This window comes from Bombus impatiens, unplaced genomic scaffold (genome assembly GCF_000188095.3).
Source record: "Bombus impatiens unplaced genomic scaffold, BIMP_2.2 scf_1990, whole genome shotgun sequence".
Lineage (NCBI taxonomy): Eukaryota > Metazoa > Arthropoda > Insecta > Hymenoptera > Apidae > Bombus > Bombus impatiens.
Genome location: NT_178409.1, coordinates 14,818 through 35,522, shown reverse-complemented (window position 1 = coordinate 35,522; position 20,705 = coordinate 14,818). Strand labels below are relative to the sequence as shown.

The window sequence follows — 20,705 nt, the reverse complement described above, 5'->3', positions numbered from 1 at the left end:
CCGAGTCGGCTCGAGTTTCCTTCGATGTCGAGGCAGCGGCGTCGTTAATCCATGCTCCATCCTCCAGTCGATGGGTGGACAATGGTCCAACGAGATTGCTTGCCTACGTAGCGGAAACTCGACTATCGATTCGAACATGATTTAGTTTTAGCACACTGTTCTTCCATGTTTTGCGATTCGAAACGATCCAAGCTTCGATATCGGTTTTCAGCGGTGGATTCCATCGTTCTTTACGTCTGTTTTATTTATTATCTGTCCTATCGCTGATCCTGACGATCGAACATGTACGAGTATTTTACGATAACACGATCGCAGGATGAAAATTCTTCATTTTTAATTCCTATAATAGGGATAAGTCCAACTATGTCATTGGTACTATACAGAGGATGCCTGATTATTACCTATCACACGATATCCAAACAGTTTATTTATTTCCTTGTACGATATATACACGTATATAGCCGTATATAGGTAAAAAATAAAGAAAACTGCAAACGCTCGTCAACCTTCTTATACGAGCAGCGACTCTCGCGTTCGTTGAGTCGTTTTGGACAAAAGTCGCACATTCTGCAAAGCCGAGTTCTTCCGCCCGTAGCAGAAACTACCATAACTCGTCAGACACTAGTCGCAGAATTCTCTGAATTCTGCTGCGTGAAACAAATCTACCTCGACTCGTTTATTTCTTCAACGGTTATTGCCACCTATTTAAAAAATAGCCAACGTCTCGCTTCTCCTCTCTGCTTTCAGAAAACGACTATCCAGAATGCGAAACGGTCCAACTTTGTTAAGCGACCCGCGGGTCACAGCTGGAGCGGCAAGATGGCTAGTCGTGTAACGATGCGCCACGTCAGGCACTAGACGCGCTCCTCGAAGTAGCCTTCTCGGCTTCCAACTCGCTTTCCAACCGCCCGTTCTTGCTGTTTCTCCTATGCGCGTTGCCCGCACAGCTGCACGTTCCGTGCACGATGACTGTACGACGGCCATTCGATGCCGGCAACCACGTTTAGTGGCAATGTCAAAAGCGACGCGAGCCGCCCACGTGGTCCCGCAATGAAAAATCCTTCGTCGGCCACTCGTTGCCCGGACGCGAGTCGTGAGTTACGCCTTTACGATGGAATTGATGAACTCGTTGCGCTCCCTTTGCGTTCGTCGCATTAGCCGTATCGAGCATAAATTTCCTACCTCGCCAGGCTTTAACTTTAAGTCCAGTCTTATCCTCTGGTTCCGTTTCTTTATTTTTTCCTTTCGCGCGCCGTCTTTTGATTTTATATCAAACTTGATCGCGAATTAAACGGTAAAATTTCCTTCTGTCTTAATATCATACATCTAACGAGCCTGGTTTATTTGCCAGTTGGTTAGTCAGTTGTAGCAGTCAGTGTATGCAAATTGAAATTTTTATGAACGCAACTAAACGAGTTGGACTGGAACAGAGACTCGATCGCTCGTCGTGTTGCTTCTAGCGCAAGAACGTGTCATTCTGCAGAAGGGGAAGTTTACAAAAGACAAGAATTTTCGAAAGATCAAGATGTCTCGATCCAAGTTCAGACAGTTCAAAAGAAATTGTCCCTTTGGCCGTGATACGCGGCTTCCGAGATTATGAGCTTGCAAAGATCGGGTCGACGTCTCTATTGCGCGACGGTGCGCGTTTCGCTCGTAAAACTCTCCGCCAGAAATACATAATCCTTATGTTGCGTGCTTTTTAACGATCATTTTTTCCCTTTCTACTGGCCTATCTGTTGCTCCATCCACCTAACTCCTCCTCTGTCCCTTTCTCACTCTCACTCTCTGTCTGTCTGTCTATCTGTCTGTGTCTGTCTGTCTGTCTGTCTCTCTCTCTCTCTCTCTCTCTCTCTTTGTCTCGTTCTTTCGATACAACATACCAACGCATGTGGACACGTGGGCAATTGCGTGCATACAACGTCGCGCAGGAGTCTCTCACGCCGTACGCCCTATTGTACGTACGTGTTAAAGTGTCCAAGTAAAGGAAGCTCAGAAGAAAAATGAACAGAAACAGGTGCGTTTGTTTCTAAAAACCAGGTAAGTAGAGGATCCAGAGGATTTTGCGGTGAAAAATTTCTATTCAAAATGGTTCATTTTATCCATAGCTTTGTAAAATTACAATTTTTACTTACCATCGGTTACTATTTCTCCTTCAGATCGTTTAATGAAATACGACATTTCTTTTCCACGAAATCGCACATTTTTCGATATTTTTCTTTATTATTGTAAAATAATTAATAATTAGCGATCAATTATAACGATCGATTTGGATGCAAATACAAAAAATGTCACGAATCGCCTATCCTGTGCGGAACCACGAATTAATCTCACCAGCTAAACATCGTAACGAGAACTCGTCTTTCAATATTTTTGATATTTTTGCGCTCGGCGTGTACGTTTACACTTTCAAATATCTCACAAGTATATAAAAAATAGTCCACTTAATAAATCTACTAGTTAATAAAAGTAGATACATGAATATTCGCAATCCGATAAAACTTGTGTAATTCATAATTACCTTTTTGCACAAAGTTAACAACGATTGAGACTTTTGTACCTTACTGCATACGCGGCTGTAGAGACCTGTTGGTCGAATCGACACCGCGGCTATCGTAAAGAAAAATTCGCCAGGTGAAAATTACGAGCGGCTCTCGTAAAAGCTCGGCATAAATAACGTGGGGGGAGATCGTGACATAAGGGCAAACGCGCGGTTTCAGTTCGAACCTGGAACAAAAGAAAAAGAGAGAGAATAGCGGTAGCTCGTCTCTTTAAACGTACCCCAGACCACCGTTCTTGTCGATCTCGATACGACTCTACGTTTAAGCTTTTTCCTCGATTTTATAAACCACCACCAGACGATTCCTTCGGCCGAAATAAACAACTATACGAAATAAATATCAAATATAGAATATTTGTAAAGTAGTACGATAAGTGGGAAAACTAAGTTTCTATGTATTTTATTTTTCACCCACGTAATTCTATTTACGTACAACCGTCGCTGCAAAGGGAAATTAAGACCTGAAAGTACATAAGTTACTCGCATCGAGTAAAGAACTCCCTTACGAAAAGTTGGAAAATTTTGCCAAGGTCTGGTAGGACGTCTCTGACATTCATTTTGTAAAATACACGAAAGGTTGGTCGGAAATTCTGGACCAGCCTTTGCTTGTCTAAAACCTGCTGGAATACGACATGATGACGTGTACGTACATAAAATGTAGTACAGAAAATAATACACGTCTTTCTTCGCAACTACGCGATACGATACCATTTTCGAACGTTCCAACCTGGCAACTTTGTCTAAAACGACTTTCTTCCAACAAGTTCTACAGAATATTTATAAAGATAAAATAATAATGGGGTTAAGTGAAGCATGATAATTACTTTACGAATTCGTCAAAAGGTGCCGTGTTGGGACGCGATTGTTTCATAAATTCTTTTCCTCTTACAAGTCACCATTTTTCATACTCTATTCCCGAATCATTATCACTTTAAATATCCATCGACACGTTTTTCATATCTATTCTATCGTATTTCGTAAATATCCATTACGATTTTAAAAATCCATCGACGCATATTTTATATCAACACCGTTCGCGTTTCGCTTGATTCTATTCAAATATTTTTCCGCACGACGTTCTTCCAGCATTGTTATTTCACAAATCCAGCAAAAGTAGTCTTTATTCGGTGCTTCTAAACTCCTAGCTCCTACTATTCCGTCGACTTCCAAAGTATTTTTCTTACGCGTTTCCCATCTCTTGCATCGATATCCACATTGGTCAACTGACAAACGCGACAAAATTTTGCGAAAATATTTTCCGTAACGGTTGATTTTAACGCTACTCGATTGTACAGCGTTCCCGACGATTACCCCTTCATTTCACTGTATACGTTTGAGATTCAGATGGAAGAAGATTATTTCTGTGCTAAAGATCATTGCCAAATTACGAAGATCCTTGAAAAACATGCCATCCTCAGTCGAGAATCTGCGAAGGAAATGAACAATGCGCTAAGCGTAGAATTGGAGCTTCCTTATCGAGCAGCAATGTCAGAATTTATGGCGTATTATTCGGAATAATCGTAAATCATGGTGCAAGAGCGCAAAGGGACGATGAGAGGCTGGCTGTTGAAAGCGAATCGTCGAAAAATATTCGTACGACCAGCGTTGTTGTACCGGTCTTCCCGTAAATCAGCCGGTTTTTCGACGTGGCCATCCGGCTTCTGTGCCTGTGCAGAAACCGCTGATCGATTCGTATTCGGTATTCGTATTCGTAATCGGCCAAAATCGACGTCGACTCCAAAGGGAAACGAGCAACAAAAAAAAAAAGAAAAAAGAAAAAAGTACATCCCACCGTAAAAGGTTTTACTGCGGCGTATAAATATTACTACTGCGTTCCTCTTGCGTAAGTATAGTCATTTTTTTGAGCCGCGAGCCGCCCGAAGAATGGGAAAGAGTTCGAAAGGTTCATTGTAACACGGTGTCGAAGGAATGTTGCTCCTTTTAGTTGCATCGCTCGTTCGTTTGTTTCCGATAATGCAAATACCAAAGTCAACGTTTGCGTCTAAATAATAAAAGAAAGCAGGGAAAATTCGTCTTACTGGTTTGGACGTGAAGCTCGAGTTAACATTCAAAGTAAAAGGAAGAAGCGTGAGATCGATGGATCTCAATTGATCGGCGAACAGGCTAGATACAGCCTTGTGGTTTATCGAGTTAGGGGCTTCTAAACGTGGTTGGCGGTGAAGAAAAGTTCGCCTGGATAGTCGACCAATCAGCAAATGGTGATCTCGGTTCGGACGTTAGTTCTTCCTTGTAGTACACACGATCGTACACGAGACTAGACTCACGATCGAGTTCACGGCAGTCGTGCATTCTCTCTGTTTATCGCTGTTCCACCTCCGCAAGCCTAATTACAGGGTTGTTTAGCGTTATCTAATCGATTTGCACGATCGTCTGCTGGAAAATCAAGGTAAAAACTGAATTCCGATATAAACGTCCAACGAGACCGTGCGAATTTCAATTTTAATCGTTATACTTTAATCGCGATATTTTATACCGATGTACTTGGTGACGTCGAAAGATGTTGCGCGTAAAATGAAACGAAATAAAGTGATTTCAGATTTTGCTGATCTATTGTGCCACGTGTATTGCGTTTGTGCTTGGTCGTTGGTGTCTTTTTCCGATATCTACGTATATTATATCTTTGAATACAAAATCTTTTCGTTTAGCGATTCAAAGATGAGAGCTTGATAAGAGCGTTATTTCGTGTAATTACGAAACGAATTAAGTTTATTTTGCTTGGTACGTATATCGTTGTATCGCCGCATCTCTACAACGCACATGTATATCGTGTACTGTGCCGATCTTGAATTGCATATTCCTTTACATCCTTTGGAATAGCGAAAAAACGAATAGCGATTTCCATTGAAAACAAATAAATAAATATATACGCTAAAATTATATCTGTCATAATTTACGCAAGCGTAATATTCTATAACATGTATCTTAATATAAACATTCAAAAGTTTTCAGTATAACTGTATCGAGGAAAGGCTAAATATGTATACTTGTAGTTTGAAAGTGGAAAGACAGGTTGGTTACGCGATCTATCGACGAAGCGATCGATCCTGCTCCTCCACATCGTTTCCCAACCAACTTGCAGATTCGATCGACGAAAGGATTCGCGTCGAGCACCTCCTACGAATTGCGTGGGCGTCGTTATCAGGCGGAAAGGGCCACGAACACGACTTTAAGTTAATATTGCTTCTCCGATAATGGATTAATTGCAAGTAGAACCGAGGATCAACTTCCTGCTTCGCGATATCTCTCGGCGAAAATAGAAATCGAGTACTTGCTCGTTATTACAGCAACGTAGAACTAAATCCCTGCTTAAATAAAACTACAAGTTTCTTACGGGCACGTCTCACTTTTCCAACGTATAACATGCAGTAAAAAATATCCGTGGTGGTTTAACTTTCGAAATTAGAAGATCTCTGGTTCTGAAATATTATCAAATAGACGAGTAAAAACGAGAAAACAGGGAGAAATGAATATTTCGAACAACCTCGTTTAAAGTCCACTCTTACGCTTTTACGCTTTAAACATTTGCCTGTTGAAACAACTCGGTGAAAGAATTCGCTTCACGCTCTAAAATTCCATTTCTATTCTCGATTTCAAATTACGAATTCTTTCGAAAGTACAGAAATATGCTTAGAATAGTTCAGCACACTATTCGGAAAGGGTACGATTTAAAAAAATTCACAGCTGAATGCGCGCGTTTGAATAGGTGTCTGTTTTTTGCAAGACAAGAGGGACTTGTTTGGCGAAAGGTCAAGATTCGTGACGACACCGTTATTACGCTTCCCGTTGTCGAACCACGAATTATCCGGTCACGGTCGCGTATGCGTAACATACGCTGAGCATTTTATCAGTGAAACTGGCTGGATGTTTGTATTATCTGGAGCGCGAATCGTCGTTCCTTTCCGCCTTCGTCGTGTTGCATCGTTCACGGCCCCGTGCCGTGCCGTAGACACGCGCGCCAACGTTGCTCTCTTCCGTTCTACCCTTCCGCTTAAAAAGCTAATATACAAAACTATACACAGCACAACAGTGGGAATAAAACGAAACATACGTGCATGTATGTGTTGAGAAACTTGGGTTACACCAAAGTAATTCGTAAAGTTAATTATTCAAATTTTTTTGAACTATTTTATGGAAGGAGACCATAGAACTATATGCGATTAAGCGTAATTTCATTTCACTACAGGGTAACGACCCGAAATATCGTTTCTCGGTACAGGGCTGACAATTACCACAAAACATAGCTACAAATTTCTTACAAGTCGTTACGTTCTTTCATGGTCACGCAGCATGCGTCATTTATCTTAGATGTTTGCGCCTGCTTCCACCATACATTCTTCAATTCTCTATGCACCCTTAAATTCCAATTCCAATTACAATTTCTTTACAAGATTACGAGTCGGTATAATCATTTGGAAAACACGATCAAACTACAGATAATGCTACATATAATGATTCCGTTTTACACGAGAGCCTACGTTTCATCCCATATTACACGTTGCAGCTTACAGCAGGATGAACCGATTGTTTTCTTATCTGAAACTCCCAAGGGAACGTTTCTATAGCAGCGTCGAATGTTTTCATTGCAAATATGGAGCGGCCATCATCCAAGATCGACCACACGTTCTCACGTAGGACGAAATAAACCGACCAATGCGAAAAACGAATATTCGGATAAACGTTGTTCCACGATATTCAAATACCGTCACTTGCTAAAGCATCAAAATCAGAAAATAAAAGTTCAAACATTCTGCTGCATACTATGTATATTTGTTTGGAATCTGGTAAAAGGTCGATCGATAATTTATCGACGTATTCACACGTTTACGAACAAGTGCATGTAACTTGGCTAAAATTCATACGTAATTTACATCAGGTTCTTTCAATTAAGGATACTAATGTTGAACATTTTCGTTCGAGTTTGCTATATTCGTTTCTTTTTACACGAGCACAGATACATACGTATAACGAGGAACGTATTATTATCATCGTATAGAGATCAACTCGTTTGTAGATTTTTTAAAAACTCGATGCTCTTGTAACCTTTGCATCCTATATCGATTGCATTCTAGCGTCACAAAAACGAATAAAGTATCGATAAAGTTACTATAGCGTATAAGTATTTCCAAATATAAAAGCAGATAAAACGAATTACAATGTAAAAAGTACCGAAAAAAAAGTTAAAATGTAGCTACTTGAATCGTTTGTAAAAATCCTATTCCACGATGGAATAGTGAACAACTACGACATAACTTGCTTGGGATAATTTAACGATGAATCTATCGAAAAATGTAAAACAATTTACATTTCTGCAAGTTCGTATAGCAAGTTAAATCGGCCTATTAATAACGCGTTAATAAATATGCTGATAATACCGATGAAATATGTAAATGTATAAAATAAAAAATAGGATTGAGAAAAATAAGATCGAAGGATGTGAGAATTATCGGAAAATGAAGCTCGTTCGTCACGAGTCACGACACGCCCACGCGCGCGCGGACAAGCGTGACACGTATTAAGAGATACGTTCAGCAGCTTCTAATCGCGCCGCTCATCTGGCTCGAGTTCCTTCACCCTGACCGTGCACTTGACTTGGCTGGAAGGTGATCCGGATTCTTTGGCTTTTTTCCATCGGCCCGACTCTTTCCTCCGCTATCGCTCCTTCGAAAATCAACTTTATTCGAAAATAACTTTTCCATTTTATAACGATATTGTTAAATGTACGAACCTCACGGATAACATCTATTACACGCTGTTCGAACTTTTGCGCCAATGTTTTCGCCAAGTTCTTCCCCTCGCCGTTCCTTTAGATAGCCACGCAGTAAGTAATCGAGAGCCGAAATGTAATTCCACAGAGTAAATCTCTTACGTCTCAGCTCTAACATATACAAAGCGTAAACATGAAATCAAACGAACAAGCGAGTACGACGATACGCGGTCAGACATCTGAAAAGTCAGACTGATAACTAACACTGTTACAAACTTATTTATCGCGATAAAGTGACACAAGGGATGGAAAATGCCAATGTAAATTGTACTTAACTGTTTCTACGATACCTTTTACTGGTTTCCGATTTCGATTCTACTTTCTCTAACTTGATAAATTTTACTTGATAAAATTATACAAAATGTTTATATTTAATATAAAAGTATGTTGGATAATAGTCTCTCGTCTCTCCCTATCCTGCAACGACTGGATGGAAAACGGTCCACGGAATTCATCGAGAAACTAGGAAGAAAGGGACTGGGAAGATGTTCGTAGTTAGCCGGGGCTAATCCGACGTTTCATTGGACACGCGCGCTGCTTTAATGCTGTAATATATTCCGGATAATGAGAAGCTGAATAGCGTTCAAGGCCAAGGGTATACGGCGCATTTCCCACGATGAACAACGGTGACCGTGACAAACGCGCCACTACGTTTTCATCATTGCGCCGCGCCGTCCAGGGAATCCTTCCTGATTCGATACGCTAAAAACAAGCAAACGCGATAATCTGCTGCTATTTTCCAATCGGTCGACGACATGTTTTGCAGAGTGCGATAATTTATCAGTTAGTTTACACGTTTACTATATCGCTTTAAACCAGCTCTATATTGGCTAGTTTTTCGCGTTTAGTTTGTAATTTTTAAATACTTTACGCGCATCTTGCCCGAGATTATATTTCGATCGAGTCTTAATTTTCGTTATTCGATCAGCCGATCGTTAACGAGACAATCCTATAATTTCATACGTATAACAGGCCGGTTATTCAACAGCTCGTTGAATTTTATCTAAATATCCGAATATTTTTTCCCCTCTTGAGATTTCTGTCGGGAGTAGAAAGATAAAAAAGCCATTTTTAATTTTTTCATTTTCTTTTTCTTTAACTCATAAATACAAAATGTTTGAAACTGGAAAACTTTCCAATTCGTCCAAATTGCGACATAAGCTCGTTCGAAAGATGTAGACAAGGGATGCGAAGAATCAGAAAGCAGGAACGAAAAACTATTTTACGCACGAGAAATCATTTTTATTGTCAATCACGAAGAACGATCGATCGTTAAAGTGATTCCCAACGCTAAATAGAGCGAAAAGGCGACAAAGTGTAAAGAAACGCAGTAGGCGCCGGTAGAATCAGTCATAGATCGATCGTCGATCCACACTCTCGCTTTCTGTTCGCCAGTACCGATGACCGATCTAATTTCTACTCGTTTCGCGGATCAGTTCGTTTCGATCAACACCTTTTTCCTACTTCATCCATTTTGACGAAGAATCTAACGAAGATAAATCGGTACAACATTGACAACGGGATGAAGCTGAGCAATGGGTGTAGCCTTAACTAGCCACGCAGGTTCGATATTCACCTTGGAATCGCCATGAATCTGACTGATCCCATGACTGGAAACGGATGTAGTAACCGTAGCTGTAGCCAGATCAGCTTCCTTGGTAATTGGTATCACAGAAACAGCCTCTTTAACGATTCCAGCAGTAGTAATTGGTACGTTCTTCTTCTCCACAGCTACAGGAATACTTTCTTTAGCAACAACGTTTGGAATACCGGGGATAGCTACATCTCCGTCGGTGATTTTCCATGGTCCATGAATCTGAGTGACACCGTGATTAGAGATGGACGTGGTTACGGACGCGGTGCCAATTTCAGCAGCTGGGATAACAGGTATAGATTGCTCGGCGATGACAGGCACCGCAGCAACAGTTCCCCTAGAAACGATGGTAGAAGCAATATGATTAGCCGGCGGAGAAGATCGGACGATGGTCAGTGGCTCTGGGTTTATCTTAACCGCATTTTTCGTCCTGGGCCCCTCGATTCCCAACTGCTTGTGCAATTCTATGCGGTTCTCGTGATAGGTAGGCGCGCGAGCGAGCACTGGCAACCCTTCCAATATGGTCTGCACCGGCAGGATCGGCTTCAGGTCAACCGGTTTCGCCTTGGCCTCGCCTTCCGCCACGTCCAACCGCGCGCTGCTATGCACTTGAACTTGACTCTGATGCGAGGTCGCCAGCGGAATGCCGTTGCTCAACAACAGAGGTTGCGACACAATCTGTGACGAATCTTGCGCGACATCCTTATCCTTATCGAAATTCTCAGATTGTCCATTCCGATTAGCATTATTTTCATTAGAATCCAGGTTTGAATCCTCCAAGCTACGTCTTCTGCGACTAAACGTCGAAGATGCTTTGCCTGCGCTCCTAGCGAGGATGATGTGAGTCGTTTCGCTGTTGGAATTTTCATCCGAAGGAATATTCGTCGCGGCTACACGGAATCCGTTCTCATCAGCGACGTAGAAGGCTGATTGAAGAATTCCATTGGCGTCCACATAGCTATAGGAACCACGGACAATTCCATCGGCATCTTTGATTTCTTCTTTCGCGGATGGCCCACCAGCGTAGCTGTAAGCATGTTCACCTGTCCTCGTGTTCTGGAAATGGTTGAATACTGGAACAGGGGTGGACAAGTACGCGTACGGGACCAGGTTCAGACGCGCTCCTGAAGCTAGGCTCAGAGCCAGCATCAGCGGAATCTGAAAAGAAAACAACGGTGAATGATCAGCGGAGAAAATCGGAATATTTTATCGGAATAATTTACTTAATTAATAATATTCGATTACTCGCAGTTGAATTTTCTCGCTCTCTCTCTAATAAAGCACAATAATTCAAATTTCTCGAAATTATTTTGTATTGGCAACTGAAAATATCTACGTTTGTAGAGATTCACAACGTATCGTACACAACGACAGCGGTCGTTTGACTTTCAACAACGTAATCATCAAAACGATCGTGACCAGTACAAGTACTCGCTTTCTAATAGGTGTTCGAGTTTGGCTTAATTACAAAAAGACATAGCAGTCCGTTTAATCAAATTAACTTGCAAGACTGCAAGTCTTATTACTTATTTTTATAGTTGAGTGTTCAGATATGCGTACTATTATATTATAATTGCCCATGCGTTAGCAGAATTATGTAACATATAGCAGGGTTCCAAAAGATTTGAAAATTTCTATTTCATAAGCGAAGAAAATTTTCACCAGTGATAAGGAAAATCTGAGAATTAGCATTACATACTGGACGAATTTTAACGTCTATCTGCTTTAACGTCTAACAAGCAACTGCGATTAGACAGAAAAAATTAAATCTTCTGAATAACTAAGTATTGATCATTAAAAAACAGAAAAAAGTATTAATAATTAAGGGATAATAATTAATATTCGTAACATTATTCGTCGGTCACAATAATTACGGTAAGGAATAATAACCAGTTGATAACAGAAATCAGAATTTCTATAACGTTGTTCTCATATCAACGATCTGATATCTAAAAACATGTTCCACTCCTATTCAACGAATGAATAGAAAGATATCAGAAGCGAAAAGCTACAAAACCTCTATCCTCGCGTCGTTGATCTTCGTATTACGATACCCAATTACCGTAACTCTCGACGAAAATCCAAATAATACAATTTCCCAATAACAAACTAGCTCAGCCCTCGTAAAAAACCATTCTCTATCCTCGAGCCTCTCTTTAGAAAATTTCAACGCTCTCATATTTAATCGCCGGATTAATCTGATCTACCTAATTCATCGAATTAATAATAACTTAATCGATCATTCGCCTAACAAAAGATTAGAAGATAATAAGAGGGTGTCACTTACCAGTGATTGCATCGTGCGATCGGTTAGCGTATTCCCTGTGCGAACCTCCTTGCTCTACGAGGGACTGTTCAGGCTGTGCACCTTGCTTCCGATCTGGTTTTGACTTATATACACAGAGGCAGAGGGGAAGACCGAGTCGGCGCGGCGCGACGGTGTCTTCGAACCAGGAACCAGCGGAATCGTCGAAGGACAGGCGGATCCGTTCACCGAATCCCTCGATCCGGAATCCGGCATCTTTCGCCACGCCCTCCGCTTCTTCTTCTTCTTCTTCTTCTTCTTCCTCTTCTGCATCAATTGCCCGTTTATTTGCTCGCGTCTCGTTTTCTCATCGCTTCGGCCAAGGACTAGATCCGCGTTTTCTGTAATGGGATACCGGAGACTGCGGATACCAATGCTTTGCTCGATTGTTTGTCGAAAAGAATGGAATTTGTTTGAGATCATCCTTTAAAAATTGTATGAAAGAAATTGAAAAAGAAAAGTGAAAGTGACGCAAACATGTACATACTGCAAGCAGAAAAACATTTTATCTAGAAAACTCCTAAGAGAAAAATTACAAACTGGTTATACTATTTACTTTGGTGGTTCTAGCGTTAAAAGAAAAGTCAATATTTTGCTATATATTATATTTTAATTCTAGCGCGAGTGTTAGATTAGAATATTTTAGAAAAGTAGCTTGTTACCCAATCCGTTTCACACTTTTACCTATTCTTGGATTTATCTTACTCCAACACTATAAGTAGAGTACTTTTTTAAACAGTTTCATCAAGTACGTATACAAGCTACTTTATGTATCGATAGCTTCTTGAATTGATAGCTTTCTAAACGTAATAGGACACATAATAACATTTCTCGATGGCTCTCGTCTTTGCTATCTTCTGCTATCTTACAGCACGATAAAATTGTTCGGCTACCGCGGCCTTTTCCCCGGTTATCCGGGAATCCTCCCTTGTCGCGATAAAGTCGCCATGCCAAGGCTACTACTCACAATGACCCGGACGTGGCCAGACAAATGATCGAACGAACCCGATTGTCCTGTGCTGCGTATCGCGAGCATCCTGGCTCTGAAGCGTAATGGCAACAACGTGTCCGAGAAATTATTTGTCAGTGTCAACGACGACACGCAGCAAAGGCAAGTAGAATGCTTCGTTGTACTTTTGCTGTAGTGAATTGCAATTGCAGCTAAGTTGCAGAAATGGATCCCCGATTCTCGGGTTCTGCGTAGTACGACCTTTTCCTTGACCTTTTCATCTGTTTTTTTCCAGTTCGAAGATTCATAGTAGTATCTTTAAGTAGTTGTACAATTATTTATAGGAAGATCGATTTATAGAAAGATCGACAACTTTAAGAGTGGTAGAAAACCAAAATTTTGAACGAATTTTGAACGTTTTTCTCGCTAAATCGCTAGTAATAGGAATTATCGCCTTCTCTAATCCTCTTAATTACTCCGCTAATTTCTTCGTTTTTTAAGGTGTCTTGAAGTATTTCAAGTTCCACGTATATCTTACGTTTACGTTAGTAAAGCTACGTTATACAGACTGTTTCAAAATAATAATTAAATATTTTAAATTAAACGAAGAAAGCGGTAAAATCTCAATCTTGTTTTAATGTTAATTAAAGAGAACATTGTCGACGAAGAATGATTCAATTTGTATCGGAAAACAGAGCCTGCTCTCTTGAACGTCTCTCAGCGTGCCAGGTCTCTCAAGGAAATTTCTCGCTGTTAATCATCGTTCGATGGAAAATCAGCATGAAACTTCATCGAATCATAGGCGATGCTGGTCGCTGTGTCGCTGTAGAACCCTCCGATATCGAGTCTCGTTCGTCTTCATGGCTGTTTGTTCTCCAGCTACCGAGAATCGCCAAGCACGCACGTAGGAAGTGACAACGCTCCCGCGTAGGCGAGTTACGTTCGGCAAAATCGCGAACAATCGGAGGATAGATACCTGTGTACGCGAGAAACCCCAACTATCTGGCGAAAAGAAGATAAACGAGGAAAAATAGTGGAACGATGTAGAAGCGTAATGATCGTAGATAGACGCTCGAACCAAAATAGAAACTAACGCAAGGTAGCTTGGTACGTCAACTTATTTATCGTCAATTTTGTTCATCAAAGAGTGACTGAAAAGTAGAAAATATGTTCAAATAAAGAACATTCGAACACATAGAAATTATGTCTCCAAATTTAAAGATTTTATATTATTGTAATTATCGGAAGAACTGTATTGTATAGTGTATCACGAAAACAACTACTCGTTCGTTTCTTCTTACCCGTTCTTTTTATAATACAATCTACTCGACAAAGGACCATGCATAACTACATATATACCTCAACGGAACAACTTTTAAAGTAATTTTATTAAAACATTCCACTCTAACTTATTTTACCAAATCATTGATACCCTATATACGATTTTATACAAATTTCTAGTACAAAATTACTTTTCATCCTATTCGTTAATCATTATTAATTTACAAATATTTCAAAAGTTGCCCGTTCTTATTGTTTCTAAGAGAATTATATAAGTATATATATAACATTATGACTAATGTAACGCCTATATGATGTTACAACAGTGCAAACGTAGTTAAGAATTCCAACAAGACGCTGCGGCCAGTATAACGTTTTCAAAAAAAAAAGAAAAAAGGATACTAAAAGTTACTCGGACCACGCCTACGCTACGCTCTTCGAGATCCGGCCACACATTTGCGGAGGTCGACTGATGTCGTAAACAACATAAACATAATACTAATGGACCACACCCGACGTACAAACGCATGTACACGTACGCAGAAGACAGTCAGATAACATAATGAGGGCCTCGTCACGGCATCAATCTTCGTGACAACTGGAAAATATGAAGTAAAAGAAATGAAGACAAAGTAATAATCGGCCTGTCGGTAACTCTGCCGATTGAAATAAATCTTGTCAAATATTGTTTATTTTATTAGTGGATAGATGATCGCGGCTCGCGAAACAATAATGCGCCGATATTGTATGGTATATAGATACAAAATTAAAGAAATGAAAATAATTCTAGAAAGAACGTTAATGACATATTTAGACGAAGCAGTTCTGTTTCAATTTTAGTTACAATAAATTGTACTACTAGATGCATAATTTAAATTTCTTCCGGCTCGATTCGCAAATGTAACACTTCTAGGCCTCTGATCACAGTCATTCTCAAAATCCTGGACGATTCTATGGCTTTGTAGATACTGGCGGATGATTCCACTTCTTCGTCATTCACATGCGTCACGATATCACCAGCTTGTAAACCTCCCCTGAAATTTTTACACAAACATATGTTCTTTCTGTATAGAATAGTTGCTCTTAACGGTACAACGAGTACAACGACAGTAATGATTTCTTAAACATACAAGTGTGCTGGCGACCCTACAATGACTTTATAAATCATAACTCCATATCTGATGTTGTGTGGAATTCCTTTCAACTTTTTTTGCAATTCGTAGAAAAGATCCGGGGTAAGGGTGAGCATTGTAACCCCGATATATTGAGTTTTTGGTTTCTCTGCGGCAAACTGTGTACCTAATATAATATGATCTCGTTTTAAAATTTTCGTCTTAAATATTTCTATTTCGCGCTTTCCTATTGTCGAGTATTATATACCTTTGCCTTTCCTGCGCATTTCTGCTTTTTTCAAAAAGTCTTTAGCATAGTCTATGGGTATCGCAAAAGAAATGCCAGATGTCACCTTCATTGCATTTATACCAATCGCTTCTGCATCTAAATTAACCAATGGACCACCTGAATTGCCAAACTGAAGCACAACATTTTTAATACGAAAATATTTCATAGAAATTACAATGCTGATGAAAAACTAACAGTGATTGCCGCATCTGTTTGTATATAGGCCATCTGTTTGTTAAGAAGGCCAAGTTCCTGGCTATGCCTGCTTACACTGCTTATTACACCACTCGTTATTGTGTTACTTAAAGCTAATGGGGATCCAATAGCCACTACAAATTCTCCTGGCCTAAGATTTGTTGAAGAACCGAGCCTCATTACCGGTAAGTTCTTCTGTACAAAAAATAGACAATTGCGATGTCAAAATATGAAATTACGTACACTTTTTTTATCATATAGAAGATGTATAAACCTTGTTAATTCGCACAGTTGCAAGATCACTGTGCACATCGATGTCTTCCACGACACCGGTATAAGTAGTTCCATCGTAAAGACGTACCTGTAAAATAGATTGCATGAAAATTTCTGAAAGAACACGTACGATATTAATGCCTGTAATACAACAATAACTATCCGATATATCGCAACAGTTACCTTGACGGTTGTGTTAGGCTTAGCAGTAACAACATGAGCATTTGTCAATATCAAACCATCTGATTCAACGATGAAACCAGATCCATTGCTTATGTTGAACGGTTTACCTGTTTGAAAATCAAATCTATTTTCCCATTAATGATTACTGGAAATTACGATTACTTATGTTACAGTTATCTTCTTACAGATTGAAATCTGCATTTACCTTTTGTTGTTTTGGATTTCAATGTACACTACTGCAGGAGCTGATTTCTCAACCACGTCAGCTATAAAATTATACCTACTTCTATTGTCATTTCCATCCCAAGAAACTGGTTTAGCATGTATCGTGAACATCGGATTTATCAGGTTGCTGAGTCGGTCCTGACAACCCTCTTTCCATTTGTACAAAATATAACCAAAACCGGAGAAGAAAATAGTGTAAAACAAGACATTTCTAATTGTTTTGTCAGAAATTCGCGACCTCTGATCTTGCGTGTACGAATGTTTGTATTGTGTAAAACGATCCACAAACGAAATTGTTAAGAGTTGTTTATACTGGAACTGATTTCTTTTTAAAACGGACCAAGATGTACGTGTCAGGGGGGCAGCCATTTTTTGACTTCCAGCCAATAGTAGCTGAGTGTTTCAGTTGTATTGTTCAATGCCAAATACCAATCCCGCGAAAGTCGATTTCTAAATGAAAATGTATCAAACAAAAATATTAGTTACCCTCATAAAAATTATGAATGATATTCAATTCCTACAGAAATAAACTGAATCTTTTTACCTAAAGTATTATACTTATAGTATAATACTCAAATTCGAAAGATTATCGTAGAAACGATAACAGTATTTGTAATCGCAATATCATAATGTAGCTCATATTTTCCTTCGGCTATATGATCTGCTCGGATCATTAAAAAAATCATACAAACAAATCATATAAACACATATTTTCTTGAACAAGTTTCTTTTATTGAAGTATATGCACATATATTACATCAATAAGAAATCTTATGTACAATACAGAGAAAATGATTTGTAACATCCGTTTATGATAATCGTACTATGTTTGTTGTTTCTTTGTTCTTTTCTTTCTACTTACAACGCCGTTTGGCTTACTCTGTAACTTTTTAATTTTTTTATGCATCTTTAACAGTTGAGACTTCGAAGCTTTTACTTCAAACTCTGTTGTTACTTTTCTCTTCGTTCCTTTTTTCTCCGAACTTTCCGCTGCTTTTTTAATATTTTCAATTATTGGTTCTTTCTTCTTTTCTCCGGATTCAGGCGAATCGTTTACTTTCTTCTTTTTAACGTTGTTGATCACCTCTTTTTCGTCACTAGCCTTGCGTTTTTCAGTTTTCTTAGTCTCCGCCACTGTGTCTGCATGAATTTCTTCACTCGTATCACATTCTTTCTCAGTATGACCTACAAATAATAAAACAAGTCTCATATATAATTCCATTACGTTCGTTACAAAAATAAAAATTACATACCAGCTTCATTACACTTTAAACATTTTCCGGTAACTTTCGGCTTTTGGCCACATAAATGTTTCGTTACGACACATCTTTTACATGTTATGCAATGTTTCCAATAAGGTTTTACACATCGTTTGCATATATCACAGTGTTTATATGTGAGGCCATTTTTCGAGGTACACTCTTGACATTTTTTGCAATGCTTATTCTCTTTAGCAACCCACTTCTGACATTTTTTACAATATCTATAACCATTCGATTTTGGAAGTTCAACTAAGTTCAACGGTACATTTGTAAAAATTCTAATAGGCGACGGTGACTTTGTAGCATTGGAGTCTGTTATAAATAACGGATGATTATCATAAGATACTTTGTAATCAGTCATTTTCAGGTCCTTCAGACCTCCTGGTACACCAGGTGGATTACTCTTTTGTTTCATTATAGATTCCATAAAATATGGGAATATGAACATAATTCTTAAACAATTCTCTTCATCCTCTATGTTATTCCACTTTTTATGAAGATCAGAGATTCTTTTTATAGTCCAAGACATTGGTTCCACCCTACTACCAAATGGTGGATCGCATACTAAGTATGTGCCCTTTCCCCCACCTTGCATAAGAAAGTCTTTAAACACATGGACAGCGGTTTCATTAAAAAAATGATTATTTAACAGATTATACCAACAATAATTGAGTGGTCCAAAAAAATTATGCTACAAGTAAAAAAAAAAGCACAGTATTAAGCTTATACAGTTTGTTTAGACATTACTGCCATAATTTCACAAATTTCTTAACAAACTTACGAATCTTCCATCAAAATCCAATAAAAGCGTGGACATTGTGTCTTCGTGATTTTCTAGAATATATTCATGAATTTTCGGAGTACCGATACAAAGAATTTGCTTTGCTCCTAATTTCACAAGTATATTTGCTATGTCCTCTGTTGATTGTTTTGTGAAGAAATACTGAGCTTCTTGCCTAGAATTTTCTAATGGTTTTAAAATTTCTGTTGGATGCCTTATCTGATAATCTGTAAGACCTTCTCTTATATCATGATTTTTGTGTTTTTTCATCACATCTTTCTCAGTTTTAGATATCAATTGTTCACAAGTATAACAATAACACCTGCTCTCAGGTGGTACCGACATTATATCATTAAAACGTACATATAATTGCCTGTGATGATAACGAGACATAAACTGTTTCCTCTCTTGTTCCCATTTAGCCGCTTGATGTTTTGTTAATTTTTCTCCCTCTCTTAAATAAAACTTACACATCTTTCTCTCGCGGCAAGCTGCACATACATAAAACTTCTTCAATTTGCCATTTTCATGCGTGCCAAATAATAAAGTTGGTCCTGCATAAACAGAATATCATAGTATAATCTTATAAAAATATTTTTTCTACAATTTCGCGCTATTACTTTATAATATAAGAAATCTTAACGAAAAATCACCATGTGGACATTGAGGATGTTTACTCAAGTCGGACCAAAAGCATTCCATGCTCGATATTTATCAAAATTATAGTTGCGGAGCAATTTAAAAACGTTTATTCGCGTCAATATCTGTTATAAGAAGAAAGATTAACCATGCTTGCTTGCGTAAATATTTATTTATTACACAATAAAATATTTATTTGTAAGAGTTGTCATCTCAGAAACCATGCGCGAAGCATTTGCTCACGTGAAAACAAAATATACCATGTGGTTTGCATAGCAACAGCAACATGAAGTTAATCGATTGTCGACTCAATTCGAGTGCCGCTTACGATTATCGAAATTATTTTAAACGCAGCGTCTTTCGCGAATAGTTCAAATGAATTTGGCTAATGATCGCTAGTAGTATATGTGATGAATCACTTTTTGGAGAATTGATTATAAAGTTGGATTAAAGAAAGGACCCGGATTGTCTAGATTAATGCAGAATACATGCTACTTCAATGTACGTATAAAATTACGAAGAAATTGTTTTATTTTAAATAGAAAAATTATTTCATTCGACGTGGAATAAGATATTGAGTATACATGGCTATTGTCCGTGACCTAATAATTTAATTGCTGAATGATTTTTTTTTAATTTTCCCTTTATATTAAGGACAGAGTTTAAACGAAAATTACAGTTTAACAAATCATAATATATTTAGAAAAATATTTTTTTAATACTTAAAAGAGTTTCACTTTAAGTGGAATAAAAAGGCGTTAGTTCGAGTTATTTATATTTTATTATAACATTTTTTCTACAATTGCTATGGTGTTTGCTGTATCACATACACGCACACACATACAGGCTGTTTCGTTTAACCGAAAATGGTAGAATATCTCACGAGAGGTTAAAGTTATCAAAAAAATGTTTTGACAAAGGTTACTTGGTTCGAAGGGGGGACAGCATGTGGTCTAGATTATCTTTTGCACATCGAGTAATACGGAAGATTTTAAAGTCAACTTCACTGTTTTAAATGGAACTATATATTTTTTAATAATACAGTAATCTCGACATTCCTTATAAAAAGGTATTTTGTTTCTCCTTGTCTCTCATACGTTAATTTTTACAAATTAAAGTCAACATCCATAAACATCTTATAAATTAATAGTTTTCCAATGTAACTAAGCTAATACTTTTCTTATAGGAAATTCCGAGATGGATCGATTAATGTATTATGAAATACACGGTTCCATTTAAAATAATGAACTACTCCACTAGTCCACACGCAAAAAT

General features: G+C 38.5%; 4 protein-coding genes across 5 annotated transcripts; all 4 read right to left on the bottom strand.

Annotated features, from left to right (window-relative positions):
- Positions 1-9,416: 9,416 nt before the first annotated feature.
- Positions 9,417-12,602, bottom strand: LOC100747384. The gene is made up of 2 exons (XM_003494283.4): positions 12,224-12,602; positions 9,417-11,094 (listed from the first exon to the last, which is right to left on the bottom strand). Exons 1-2 carry the CDS (start codon positions 12,233-12,235, stop codon positions 9,829-9,831), a joined length of 1,278 nt encoding a protein of 425 aa, XP_003494331.1. The 5' UTR covers positions 12,236-12,602; the 3' UTR covers positions 9,417-9,828.
- On the bottom strand, positions 12,262-12,669 carry LOC105681783. The gene has a single exon (XM_012392963.3). It carries the CDS (start codon positions 12,662-12,664, stop codon positions 12,278-12,280), a length of 387 nt encoding a protein of 128 aa, XP_012248386.1. The 5' UTR covers positions 12,665-12,669; the 3' UTR covers positions 12,262-12,277.
- Positions 12,670-15,122: 2,453 nt separating this feature from the next.
- LOC100747622 (serine protease HTRA2, mitochondrial) lies at positions 15,123-17,151 on the bottom strand. The gene is made up of 7 exons (XM_012392961.3): positions 16,729-17,151; positions 16,524-16,647; positions 16,342-16,428; positions 16,068-16,262; positions 15,852-16,002; positions 15,602-15,770; positions 15,123-15,505 (listed from the first exon to the last, which is right to left on the bottom strand). The coding sequence occupies exons 1-7, from the start codon at positions 17,115-17,117 to the stop codon at positions 15,343-15,345; spliced, it is 1,278 nt and encodes a 425-aa protein (XP_012248384.1). The 5' UTR covers positions 17,118-17,151; the 3' UTR covers positions 15,123-15,342.
- A 292-nt stretch (positions 17,152-17,443) lies between these two features.
- Positions 17,444-19,716, bottom strand: LOC105681781 (rRNA N6-adenosine-methyltransferase ZCCHC4). Of its 2 annotated transcripts, none has more exons than XM_012392960.3 (4): positions 19,412-19,716; positions 18,792-19,345; positions 18,002-18,701; positions 17,444-17,933 (listed from the first exon to the last, which is right to left on the bottom strand). In XM_012392960.3, exons 2-4 carry the CDS (start codon positions 19,263-19,265, stop codon positions 17,572-17,574), a joined length of 1,536 nt encoding a protein of 511 aa, XP_012248383.1. In that variant the 5' UTR covers positions 19,266-19,345; positions 19,412-19,716; the 3' UTR covers positions 17,444-17,571. The 2 variants fall into 2 exon arrangements, with proteins under 2 accessions (XP_012248383.1, XP_012248382.1); XM_012392959.3 differs by having other exon boundaries at positions 19,445-19,716.
- Between the last annotated feature and the right edge of the window lie 989 nt (positions 19,717-20,705).

What these genes read in the sequence shown, in the direction of transcription:
- LOC105681781 (XM_012392959.3), bottom strand. Translation starts at nt 19,493, where the DNA reads ATGGAATGCTTTTGGTCCGACTTGAGTAAACATCCTCAATGTCCACAT. An exon ending in ACATCCTCAATGTCCACATG is followed by an intron (nt 19,346 to 19,444) that starts GTGATTTTTCGT and finishes CTGTTTATGCAG; the next exon opens with GACCAACTTTATTATTTGGC. An exon ending in TGGATTTTGATGGAAGATTC is followed by an intron (nt 18,702 to 18,791) that starts GTAAGTTTGTTA and finishes TTTTACTTGTAG; the next exon opens with CATAATTTTTTTGGACCACT.
- LOC105681783 (XM_012392963.3), bottom strand. Translation starts at nt 12,664, where the DNA reads ATGATCTCAAACAAATTCCATTCTTTTCGACAAACAATCGAGCAAAGC.
- LOC100747622 (XM_012392961.3), bottom strand. Translation starts at nt 17,117, where the DNA reads ATGGCTGCCCCCCTGACACGTACATCTTGGTCCGTTTTAAAAAGAAAT. An exon ending in AGCCTAACACAACCGTCAAG is followed by an intron (nt 16,429 to 16,523) that starts GTAACTGTTGCG and finishes TCTATTTTACAG; the next exon opens with GTACGTCTTTACGATGGAAC. An exon ending in AATGCGCAGGAAAGGCAAAG is followed by an intron (nt 15,771 to 15,851) that starts GTATATAATACT and finishes ATATTATATTAG; the next exon opens with GTACACAGTTTGCCGCAGAG.